Here is a 12,906-nt window from a genome sequence, read left to right as displayed (position 1 = left end):
GGGTCCATCACCGGCACCTACCCCCCAAGCTGGCACAGATCTCCTCCCAGCGGGATCTAAGGACGCTGGATCCCTGCCACAAGCCACACCGGCCTCACCGACGCCCTTGGCCGGGGCAGTGGAGATGCATGCAGTTGGCAACCTCATCTTGTCATCAACTGAAGAGCAAGCTGCACCACCTGTCACGCCGACTGCGACCTATACAGAGGAGGTGACCATATCCGTGGACACTACTACCCTAGTAGTGGGAGAGATGGCACCTGCAGTTACGGCAGCGCCCATCAAAGCGCCGCATCGAAGCTCTAGGAATGTGGCAATGGCGGACGTCCATACACTACACAAGGCTGAACGGCTGGTAGCTAAGAAGAACCTTGAATTCCCAGGTAACTCTTTCACTAGCTTTCCAGATTCCAAAGTCCTTTCAAACCTTGGTAGGGTAGGCATCAACCTAGGTACCTCAGATGTAGTTACAATAAAAAACTTAGAGGTAGACAGGTTAGTTTTATGTGCTAATACAAAGAAAGGTTCTGCTAAATCTAAACTCTTCAATCTTGAGAGTGATGATGAGCGGGATGACCAAATTGATGCAATTCTCAGCCACGCCTGTGGAAATCTAAATGAGAATTTGCTGGAGGAGGAGAATGATCAAATCATAGATCTCTCTCCACTCCGACAGAAGAAAAAATCTAATAATGCCAAGAATACATTTAATGGCAAACTTCCCAAAAAGCCAAAGACCCCCTCAAAAATTATTATAAAATGAAGGGTGTTTTCTGGAATGGCAGAGGTCTTGGAGACTTGGCTAAGCACAGGTTTTTGGCTGAATTAGTGAAGGAAGAGCAAATTAATTTTATTGCTCTATCCGAAACAGGACGGGACTCGTTCCCGGATCATGTTCTCAAAAATCTTTGTGGGGGACATGATTTTCTTTGGCACACCATGGCACCCCACAGTAGGTCTGGGGGCATCCTTCTAGGTGTGGACTTAAATGTTTTTGACATTGGAGCCATTGCTAAGGGAGATTTTTATGTAAAATTCACCCTAAGAGTCAAATCAAATGACTTCAAATTTGTGCTATATACGGTATATGGACCAGCACAACTATAGAATAAGAGTGCTTTCTTAGTAGAACTCGCCAACATGTGCTCCAAAGAAACCCTTCCATATATGTTAGGAGGAGATTTCAACATAATGAGAGGCCCAGAAGATAAAAGTTCTGGGGACTTTGACCCTAAATGGCCAAATCTTTTTAATGCTATTATTGAATCTCTAGATCTTAAGGAGATTACAATGGTAGGCCGTCAATACACATGGGCGGGGCCAGGGGATAATCCAACCTTTGAGAAGTTAGATAGAGTTCTTGTTAGCACGGAATGGGAAATCATGTCCCCATTGACAACAGTAGAACCTAGGGATAGGAATATCTCTGACCATACTCCCCTATTTCTTAACACAGGTGCTTCAACCCACCAGACCCACAATCATCCTTTCAAATTTGAGAGGGGATGGTTGATACGAGATGGATTTTATGATATGGTTGCAAATATCTGGCAATCTCCATGCTCTGGGTCAACCCCCCTTGAACGTTGGCAGTTCAAGATCCGCAGACTCCGACAATATCTAAGGGGCTGGGCAAAACACACTATAGGGTCATATCGAAAAGAAAAAAAAGACTCTGCTAGCTCTTTTAGAGAATCTTGATAAGAAAGCTGAGATCTCTCCCTTATCTGATCAAGAGATTAATCTGAAGCATTATCTAAAAGAACATTTAGTTAACCTTCTGAGAGAGGAGGAACTAAAATGGTATGAGAGAGCCAAAGTTAAAACCCTCTTGGAAGGGGATGCTAACACTCGGTTCTTTCATCTAGTTGCCAACGGGAAACATCGCAAGCAACATATCTATAAACTTGAAAATGATCAAGGTGTTGTGATCGGTGATGATCATCTCAAAAGTCATATTATGACTTATTATAAAGAACTCTTTGGCCAGCCGGAGAATTTCGATATCTCCCTTAGGGAAGACCAAAACCTGGATATTCCACAGGTATCACCGGAGGAAAACGACATCCTCATCACCCCGTTCACTGAATCTGAAGTGAGGGAGGCGGTCTTCTAGATGGAGCATAATAAAGCTCCAGGGCTGGATGGTTTTCCTGCGGAATTCTATCAGGTGTTTTGGGGAGTGATCAAGGATGATCTTCTACCCTTATTTGTTGAGCTGCATAGGGAGGCTCTTGATCTCTACAATCTTAATTTTGGTATTATTACCTTAATCCCAAAAGTGAATAATGCCATAAAAATTCAGCAATACAGGCCAATTTGTGTTCTTAACATGAGTTTTAAAATATTCACTAAAGTGGGCACAAATAGGCTTAATATGGTAGCTAAAACTGTGGTGAGACCAACGCAGACTGCCTTTATGACAGGTAGGAACATAATGGAAGGGGTCGTTATCTTACATGAAACCATCCATGAACTTCACACCAAAAAGAGAGACGGTGTCATTTTCAAGATTGACTTTGAAAAGGCATATGACAAAGTGAAGTGGCCTTTCCTACAACAAACGCTACGAATGAAAGGTTTCTCCCCCAAATGGTGTCGATGGGTTGAAACTATGGTCACCGGAGGAAGTGTGGGAATCAAGGTCAATGATGATGTAGGACCCTATTTCCAGACCAAACGTGGACTCAGATAGGGAGATCCAATGTCACCAATCTTATTCAACATCGTTGCAGATATGCTAGCTCTACTTATTAACAGAGCAAAAGCCGATGGTCAGATAAGAGGTGTTGTCCCCCACCTTATAGACGATGGTCTGTCCATATTACAATATGCAGATGACACCATTATCTTTATTGATCACAACCCAGAACAAGCACATAATCTAAAACTGTTGCTTTGCGCTTTTGAACAGCTATCTGGGCTGAAGATCAACTTCCACAAGAGTGAAGTCTTCTGCTATGGTGCAGCTAAAGAGATGGAATCCTTTTATACTAGTCTCTTTGGATGCAATGCAGGGGAATATCCCTTTAGATATCTAGGGATCCCAATGCACCATAGACAACTCCTGAATTCTGAATGGAGAAAGGTGAAAGATCGTTTCGAACAGAAACTCTCTTGTTGGAAAGCGAAATACCTGTCATATGGGGTAGACTAGTTCTTCTTAATTCAGTCTTAAGCAGCCTACCTATGTTTATGATGTCCTTCTTTGAGATCCCTAAGGGGGTCATTAAAAACCTGGATCATTATAGATCAAGGTTCTTTTGACAAGGCTACTTAGATAAACATAGATATCATCTTGCCAGATGAGACATCCTTTGCCATCCTAAGGACCAAGGAGGATTAGGTATCCTAAATTTACAATTGCAAAATAAATGCCTTCTAGCCAAATGGCTGGTTAATCTGCTAAACTCAGAAGGCATATGGCAATCTCTTTTACGGAATAAATACTTAAGCTCCAAGAGCCTAACTCAGGTGGCAGCCAAACCCAATGACTCTCATTTCTGGAGAGGACTCATGCATATCAAAGATGAGGTGCTGGCTAATGGTTCATTCGATATTAAAGATGGAACCAACACTAGGTTTTGGGACGACACATGGGTAGGAGATAAGCCTCTGAAATTTAAATATCCATCCTTATATAATATAGTGTGGGATCCTCACGCAACAGTCTCAAAAGTGATGACTACTAGCCCACTAAACATCTCTTTTAGAAGGGCTCTGGTGGATAATAAACTTGCAGAATGGCTTAGTTTAGTAGCACGGATCTCAAATGTCGAATTGGTCGAAGGTTCAGATTACTTCAGATGGAGTTTAACCAAATCTGGGTTATTCTCTGTCCGCTCTATGTATCTCTATCTTATAGATACACAAACACCTTTTCGTCATAGGAAGATCTGGAAGATAAAAATTCCTCTAAAAATTAAAATCTTTCTTTGGTTCCTGCAAAGGGGTGTCGTCTTAACCAAAGACAACCTCGCTAGGAAAAATTGGAAGGGGAGTCAGAAGTGCATCTGCTGTAATGGGAATGAAACTATCCAACACTTGTTCCTAGACTGTCCCCTTACCAAAATGATATGGAGGATTATCTTTTTTGCTACTAGTCTGACCCAACCAAAATCAATCAGCCACATGTTTGGTAATTGGCTAACTAATCAAAATAAAAGGATTAGAAATTTGATTTGGGTGGGGGTGGCTGCCATGTTTTGGGCTATTTGGAGATGCCGTAATGATGTTGTTTTTAATCAAATGAGATCTAACTCTATGATACAGGTAATTTTCAGAGGAGCGTACTGGTTACGCTCTTGGGCCCAGCTGCAGCGTGATGAGATAGCCAAGGACGCGCTCTCTACGATGAGCAAGAAATTGGAAATAATTGCTTTAGAGATATCCAATAAAGGATGGAAACATTTATACTATTTGAATTAGCGTCTGGGTCGATCTATAAGACTGGCTCTCTCTTTTTTTCCTCCAAAACTTTGTAATAATGGGCTGCGTACATCTATGGATGTAGAGGCCGGATATTGTTTTATCCATTATCTAAAAAAATAGGTCCACCGCAGCCCTTCATGGCCACGACCACGCACACGACAACGCGATCATGAACACCCTCGACCTGGGTCTGTGAAGCCGCAGCTTGGACATGACTGCGCCGTTCATGGACGTCAGAACCACCACAACCGTCTAAGTCGTGACCTCGCCAAGAACTAGAGCCCGTGCCCTCGCCATAGCCCACATGATCGCCGAACAGCCAGAGCGCCATCATGCACGCGCACTTGGACGTGGTGACGCGCAGCCGTGCTTTCGCACGCCGCTGCATGAGCCTCAACACACCACTGTCGTCGTAGACTACTCACAGTCGTGACCAGGCACCTGAGCATTGCACGCACACGAGCATGGTCGAGCGCAGCCACCACACTGGTGTCCGCCATGGTTTGAACCTCGTGCCGCTCGGCCAAGACACCACCATCACGCGTGCGCTCCACGCCACGCCCTTGGATGAGCCACGGCACGAGCGCGCATGCACATAGACCGCCCTAACCTTACACGTGCCAAAGGCCCCACCTTTTTCCCACCTTGTTGTTCACAGCTCCTAGCCACCGCCTCGCCATCGCCGTGCACCTTCGCCTAGCCACGAATGCGCGCATTGTGAGCATCCCATGTCATTGCACGAGCACAAAGCCGACCTCGACGTGCCCCAATGAACGCCGATGTCCTCACCTTGACCCCAAGTGCCCTGCCTCGCCCTAGCCACCTTCTTCGATGCTCGGAGCTTCAAGTGACTCCTGTTGCGCCCAAGACCACGTCTTCACCATTGGATCTGTCTCCTACATCCCAAAGCCGACGCCTTGAGCCCTATCTTCACTGGATTCATGCCATGGCCGACCACCACCATGCCCTAGCTGCCTCACTAGACTGTGAAGCCACCTCTATCCGCCTACAGCTAGTCTATGGCCGGCAATAACCGCTGTTGGCGGGCTGCAGCCACCCCTGGCTGGCCGCAGTTGGCCGTAGCACGCTAGTAGCTAGCCACAGTAGGCTGCTGCTGGCTACAGATGGCCAAAGCAAGCCTCAACTGACCCCGTGAACCCTGTCCTGCCTAGATGCATCCCTAGGACCTAGCCCTGTTCGTGAAAAGCCTCTAGCGCACCTTAGCACCGTCGCAATGCACGCACGGCTGCCAAACCCGTAGCACTGCTATGCCAACACCGATCCCACATGTCTCAATAGCCCCGCGTGTCGGAGATGAGCCAAAGGGCTTTGCCATTGCAAAGCATAGTTGCCAGCACGCCCGCCTAGCCCTAGCACCCCCCTTAGCTGCCTATCAACCGAGGCCTACGCCCTTGTTGTGCGGCAGCCGAGTACTCACTTATGATCTCGACTAACTAGCCGACATGGCAATTGGGCACATGATGCCCTGCCACCAACCTACACATGCACCACCATGACTCGGCCATAGCATGACCGAGTAGAGCCCTGACCTATAGCTCGAGCAACCACCTCGGCTTTCGAGTGTGGTAATGCGAGGACCAACCTAATCCCAACCATTGGCATAGACAGACCTCCACTTGTCCGCCTCGCTTTTACCTGAACCCTAGCTTGACATAACTTCGACAGCCCAACCCCTGTAGCCACGAGAACCGGACGCCAACATAAGGGCCCTGTCAGCCATGTGCCCATGTCGAACCTAGTCTCACCATGGCACCTAGCCTATACTCGAAGACACCTTGCACCTACCATGTTCCCTAGCCTCCCATCGAACCCCTGAAGTGACCAAAGCTTCGGTCAAGCCATAAGCCCACAACAATGTATGAGTGAATTTGGTTCTTCTTCATTCTTTTGGCTTTTTGTGATAATCTGTAGCTTATAGGATTATCGATTGGACGTGTGTTAGCTCTGGAGGAGGACCCATGAAGTGGAGCTGACCCTAGAAGTGGAGGTCCGCACCAATCGACTACATCGACTGACGGAGACTTGTACTACTACTACCTTGACATCGCAGGTGTCATGGCAGCACCTTTTACTTAGAGAATCCTATTAAGCATTGCAAAGTATATCTGCTAGCGCTTTACATTTGTTCCTTGCTAGAATATGTGATGCATGCTATTGCCTGAGCCTTGCTTGTCATGATTGAAACCACTTAACCCTGATTACCCAGCTCCACGCTCGCACTTACATATGCCTATCTGTTTGCTTGCATTTTACTCCATCATAATTACATATATTCCTTGTGTATGTGATGTGTGATGGATGTTTGGATGATGTGGATGGTGGATGGGGTTTCGCCGCAAGGCACCCCCATGTGGTGTGGTTTGATACACGACGGGAGCGGTGAATCTCGAGTGGGTGGTGGTGATGTGAGGAGTTCTGGAGGTCTTCCTTGCCCTTGACCTGATTCTTAGAGATACTAGCTAGAGTGATAGGATTGTCGAGGTGTACGGAGTGCACCTAGTGTGGTTCCTGTGGCGGGAACATAGGTCCTAAAGGGACGATGGTCCTCGAGGGACTTTGGGATGAGGAGTTTGGGGATGGATAGATCACCTCTGTGGGGGTGAATCTAGTGCTCTGAGGGCACATGGATTCATGGAAGGTGCTCACTCAATTAAGGACTGAGTAGGTTGCAGCCATAAATCACGGGTTATTTTTGTGCACACCACATGCTTACTTGGGTGTGGTCCGTTGCCCAAACTAGTGCAGGCGACCATCAGTCTCTGTGGGAGATAGTAGGCACACGGTCTGTGGCCCTGTGCAATTAGTGTTAGGAGGGCGGAGGTTACTCCGTGCTACCTCAACGATACGATCCTAGCTTATATAGTGGCGTCTATATATCTTCACCCCAGCTGGTGGGTAGAACTGGCGTTAGTCGGCCTAGTTTGCGGTGGCGGTGTTCATCGTTTGACGGTGATACGTCGACGGTGTTCATGTGGGGGAAAATCTATACGTATAGCCGCGGTCTCGGATATGACCACTTACCTATGTGCAAGGTTCAGCTCACTAGCTTCTCTTATGCTTTATTTTTCTCTCCTTGAAGCTAAGGTACTGCTTGAGGCCGATTAGACAAGGGGCGTGCGGAGGTTGCCTCATCGACTAGACTAAGAGATTGAGGGTGTTGTGAGGGATGATGAGTGATGACTTATGATGATGAGGAGTGATGATGTGACGATGATGAGTGGATGGTGAGAATGAGATTGTGGTGTGGGATTAGAGAAGTTTATACACTACTTTTGATGCTTTCTGCATACGCTAAGGATACAAACTGTAGCCAAACTATTAGGATCGCCAGATCCCTTTATTTTCTATTTTCCATTAAAGTTCATCGGTGCTGACTATAGCCTGCACACATCTAGCGGTGTGCAGATTTCTTGACTTGCAGTGATGCTGAGAGTAGTAGTTGGTTTCGTTCTACACTCAAAGATGCCTCTGGATAGGAGATCGCCAAGCTTCGCTTCCACGAAAGAATAACGGTGTTCAGCTTGTTGCTAGCTGTATCTAAATTATTGTAATATATTATTTGTGCACTCTGAGGTTGTATGACTCTGTAATCATCTATAATATAGACGCCCGTGATAGCTGAGGTATTCTAGCTAGGACTATCACGGAACGGCAAAAAGATCAAAAATTCTCTTTGGAAATCCGTGTCTGCTACAGTTAAGGAGGTAGACATGCTCGTTACTCGTGATGAAAACGGATCGGATACGGACGGATATCACCGATATTACATTTGTTTTCATATTTCTGTCCGGATTCGGATTCGAATACGGATAGTGTCAACTATATCGGATAGGATACGATTGGATATCGACATCATAAATATGCGATTTGAGTATTCGGATACGGATACGGTATCGGATGTTGGATATCCGGACTCGGATACGGACAGATCTCAACCCCTTTAAATGGATTCGGTTTCGAATACGGTCGGAAAATATCCGTACCGTTTTTATCCCTACTCGTTACAAAGATGCATCTCCATATTAAGCTGCTAGAGGACCGTGCACGGGGAAGATGAATGCTCAACGTCAAAAAAAAAAAAAAAGAATTTGTTAAGCCATGGACGCTTGCATGACGTGCGAGGTAAAAAGCGTTTCTATGGAAGGCGATAGGTCTCTTGCTTGGCTTGAAATTAATAGCACCTAGGAGAGGCACGCCATTATTTTAATTAATTCGGTATTTAGTAAATTAAATATATCTGAAAACTTCTGATGATGCCTCCTGTCACTGACTTCTTTGCAGTCAAATACTTGTTATAACAAGTATTCTTTGATAAATCCACAGCACACGGGTTGTTACTGTGTTCAGTTGTAAATAACAGTTATATTTTAAAGGGCACAATAATTCTTATTGTAGTAAAAGGGACACAACTATGGTAGTACTAGGATAAATAGTTGGATTTGTCCTGTGTGGTAACTGGCAAACACAAACAATCATCCTGTTCACTTGAGCTTGTTTGGCTTATAAATCATACTTTTTTAATTAACGAATAATATTTTTCTCTTACACCAAATCAGTCAACAGTATTTTCAGTCATAGCTTATCAACCAAATAAACCTGAGCAAACAGGCCGAATGGCTTGTCTCGTCTGGCCGTAAGGCAATTGCAGGACAATGCCCAGCTACCAAACATTTCCGTAGCATGCACCAAGCTTAAGGCCTTCATGCACCACCAAAGTTTCGTTGGGCCATTATTCCAAGGTACACTCCTAATCCTAGGATTCCAGAATCACGTTTAGGTTTTATCTGTACGTAGTCGAATTCGCATCAATCCAGCCAACACATATGGATTGAGGTGAATCCAATAACATTTAAACAAGCCCTTAGGATATATGTAGGCATGACCAACCCAAACAAGTGGGAGCTGAGCACGATCCGCAGCAACGTATCAAACATGAATGTAGCTTTCCAGGCTCAAATTCGACTTGATCTGCTTCTTTTTTCATCCAAAACAGTATTTTCCTCTCATAAATTTCTCCAGAATTCTTCCAAACCATCCAAATCCCTCCACAACCGTACCAGCCGAACACACCCCGAGTGCCGTCGCATGAATCCCAGCCACTCCACAAGTCAGTAAACGTCCCTCTCACCGAGCTGGCCTACATTTAATCCCTCAATTTCACCAACTGTTTCCGGTTCTCAATGGCGAAACTTTACAGATGTGTTTTGGTGCATTTATAAGGCGGTACTTAGGGCGTCCCTAATGATTTTTAAATCGTTCAGCATAGCTGAGATTTGATTGGCCAGGAAGGAAAGAGAAGAAAGCACCGGCGACTCCGAACTTGCTAGGCTCGCACAGATTTCTAGAAGGCCCTCTCTCAGCTCTAGTACCCTCCGTAAAAACTTTCCATGCTGTGCTATTGTTTATTGTTTCCAAGTGGCGATTTGATATATAATATGATTCGTACGTAGATTTTTGTTCCGGGTTAACATCACCTTAAGACAGCTCCTACAGTATAGTTAAAATTGCTAGCTCATAGCATATTTTATTCCGTGAAAAAAGAGAGAGAATTACAAAAACCAACTAGGTAGCTCCTCATAAAGAGGTAAGTTCGAACATTTTTCTATGTTTCATGTGTTTATGCTTATACGTTTTTCTATACTAATATGTTAGGCTCTTCTATTTTTATTTTTTAAAATTGATATGAGCTAGCAAATTGACTCAACTACTGAGGGTGTCCTTCTGACTATTTGGAACCTCCAAGGGCTTTACAGTCATCTTACCTCAAACACTATCAAAATCCTAAATTATCTTGAGTGTCAAAAGTCACCAAGGAAATAATACTTAACTATAAACCGTTAAGCAAATTACGTCAAGGATAGAGGATAAGGGAAATTGATTTCCTTCACGGTTTTGGCACTCAAGGATGATTTCTTTAGAGGCTGGCTGCCAAGGAAACTAAGCCCACACGTAATTTGCCAAAGCGACAAGAAAAAAATTCAACCACCAAGTAAATTAGAAAATATTCTAACCGCCAAGTAAATTTGGTATAAAAAATAATAATCATCTTTTTACTCTGTTGATTATTATTTGTTGTAAAAAAAACTAGAGGAAACAGAGGGACACAAATGTAAATACTACTATGATACAGTATCGTTGACAACGACATACCTCTCAAGATCTGTCAGGTCTATATTCTGGGTGTGCTCAAAGGGTAAATATATGTGCATGTGTTGGTAAGGATTATATACAAACCTTCTCAAGCATTATTATATATACAAGGCAGAAAATGCATGGGACCAGGCAAGCTGAACATACCGTCGTGAAGAATGCGTAGTGCGAGAGGATCTTGATGATGACGAAGGTGATTTTGAGGGGGAACAGACACCGCGCCTTGCTCCACTGCGACAACGCTTCCTCTCGCCGCTCCACTGGAATGTCGGCGAACTTGCGGACGTAGGGGAACTTGCCGGAGATGCAGAGTCGCCCACAGAGAGCCAGCGTGCCCACCTTGGTGCTCAGGATCCAGAGCACGACGTTCACCAGCACCACCGCCTCCCAAACGCATCGAGTGACCAGCTCCGCGACCTTTGATTTCATTTCGTCAAAAAGCAAAGAAATAAATAAGCAACCAAACAGCCATGGCGACTGCGGGGAGCCGGGGAGCGACGACAAAAGGGCAGGGTACGATAAGACAAGAGGTCACGTGGCCTCTCCCTCACTCGTGCAGGATTTGAATGATTTGCGAATGAAAGATAGATGAAGGGACCACAACGCAGCCACGCATGGATCATCGGCGATAGATTCGATCGGCGCCGATGTGAGCTGGTAGCTCACCTCTTCGGGGATGGTACCGTCGGCTGCAGAGGCGAGGTAGAACCGCTCGAGGTCCTTGCGGCCGCCGTCATCGCTGTCGCCGTGGAGCCGTTCGGTCACCGGCAGGGACGGGATGAGCGCGCCGCACATGGCGCGGAGCGCCTCCATCTGCGCCGGGTGCAGCCCGTGCGTGTACCTCTCGCGCCTGCACCCCCGCAGCAGTGGGTGGCCCCTCCTCCGACGCCGTGTCGCCGCCGCCTTCGCCTCCTCCTGCGCCGCCATTACCAGCTGCTACTAGCTGGCGTGTGCGGAGATCTCCCGTGTAGTTTGCCTTGTTGGCTCTGCGGACTGCGGGAATGTGGGCTGACGCGTGTGCGTATATATGGATCGGAGGCACTCGTTTGCAGTTTGCTGCACCCGTTTAATTTTCAGTGACAAGACAGTGACAATGTTGTTGGGAGGCAGCATCACAGTTAATACGACTCCATCACCCAAATTAAGCCATGGCAGCGACTGATCATGCTTGGTAGAAGTTGCACCTGCGCATAATGACTTAATGAGCGATGAGGCACAAATTTTTGTTTCTAGAAAAAAATACAACTTACGGGACATCTGCGGAGATATCACAATCTATTGGCCGTGCCCTTCCCAAATACAGTAAATTCTACGGCTTTTCCTAGCAGGTGCTGGAGCTAAAGAAAGATGGTGGATGGTGTAGCACTTCATAATCATAATCTATTTGGCCGTTGGCTAGCATATATACAGTTAATATTCTAATTTCATACGTCCGTTTCAAATATGGTCTAGTTTCTATACTATACTAATATATAAAAACTCAAGTGTTGTTGCAGTTTAACACTTGAAATTTTCAAATCGCAACGCTCCCTCGTTTCCCACGCCCGCATCGCTCATATGCCTCGCCCTGCCTACACCACCAGCTTGCACACAGGGACTGCACGTTTCCGCTCCACTTCCCGCGTGTAGCGGGGACTGCCTTGCCCCGCTCCGTATCATGCACGTGGGGACCACCGGCGCCTGCTCTGTATCGCGCTCACACCCCTGCCCACGGATGTGCGCCGTGTGACTCTGGCCGTCCCATTCAACGCTTGAAATATGAAAATAAAAACTTGTTGCAACATACGTTTGGAACAGATGAAACATTTGGAACAAACTCGCGCAACATCTGTGTGAAACATATGCAACATACAGATAAAAACACTTGCAACATGCGTCTGAAATGGATGAAACATTTCGAACAATATTTGCAACATCTGTGTGAAACATATGCAACATCCAGATAAAACACTTGCAACATACGTTTCAAAAACAAATGAAACATTTTGAATAAACGCTTGTAATATACGTGTATAACCATTGCAACATGTGCAACATCCCGATCTACTTTTGCAACATCCATATGTAACACTTGCAACATACCTCTGAAACATCTGAAACACTTAAAACATACGCTTGCAATATGTGCTTCTTCCTGTCGTGGTGTCTTCGGCGAACCGCAGGAGACGATGTCCCGGCCGGCGACGACCTTCACCTGGTGGCGCAGTGCACGCCGTGGCCATGACAGGCGAGCGCGCAGTGGGGCGCAGCGGTGGATGGTCGCGGCGGAGAGGTAGAGTGGGGCGGCAAGGAAGAGTGGGTGGC

The 12,906-nt window shown here is 46.0% G+C and overlaps 1 protein-coding gene across 1 annotated transcript; it reads right to left on the bottom strand.

Moving 5' to 3' along the window:
* Window positions 1–10,640: 10,640 nt before the first annotated feature.
* LOC136538964 (long-chain-alcohol oxidase FAO2-like) lies at window positions 10,641–11,587 on the bottom strand. The gene is made up of 2 exons (XM_066530885.1): window positions 11,269–11,587; window positions 10,641–11,019 (listed from the first exon to the last, which is right to left on the bottom strand). The coding sequence occupies exons 1-2, from the start codon at window positions 11,527–11,529 to the stop codon at window positions 10,675–10,677; spliced, it is 606 nt and encodes a 201-aa protein (XP_066386982.1). The 5' UTR covers window positions 11,530–11,587; the 3' UTR covers window positions 10,641–10,674.
* Window positions 11,588–12,906: the final 1,319 nt, after the last annotated feature.

Source organism: Miscanthus floridulus, chromosome 2 (genome assembly GCF_019320115.1).
Source record: "Miscanthus floridulus cultivar M001 chromosome 2, ASM1932011v1, whole genome shotgun sequence".
In the NCBI taxonomy this organism is placed as follows: domain Eukaryota; kingdom Viridiplantae; phylum Streptophyta; class Magnoliopsida; order Poales; family Poaceae; genus Miscanthus; species Miscanthus floridulus.
The sequence above is the reverse complement of the archived record's forward strand: the minus strand, read 5'-3'. Positions and strand labels throughout refer to the sequence as shown.

Excerpts from the sequence above, each read along its gene's own strand:
- LOC136538964 (XM_066530885.1), bottom strand. The coding sequence starts at position 11,529 with ATGGCGGCGCAGGAGGAGGCGAAGGCGGCGGCGACACGGCGTCGGAGG. Across the intron at positions 11,020-11,268 it reads ACGGTACCATCCCCGAAGAG|GTCGCGGAGCTGGTCACTCG; the intron begins GTGAGCTACCAG and ends ATGAAATCAAAG.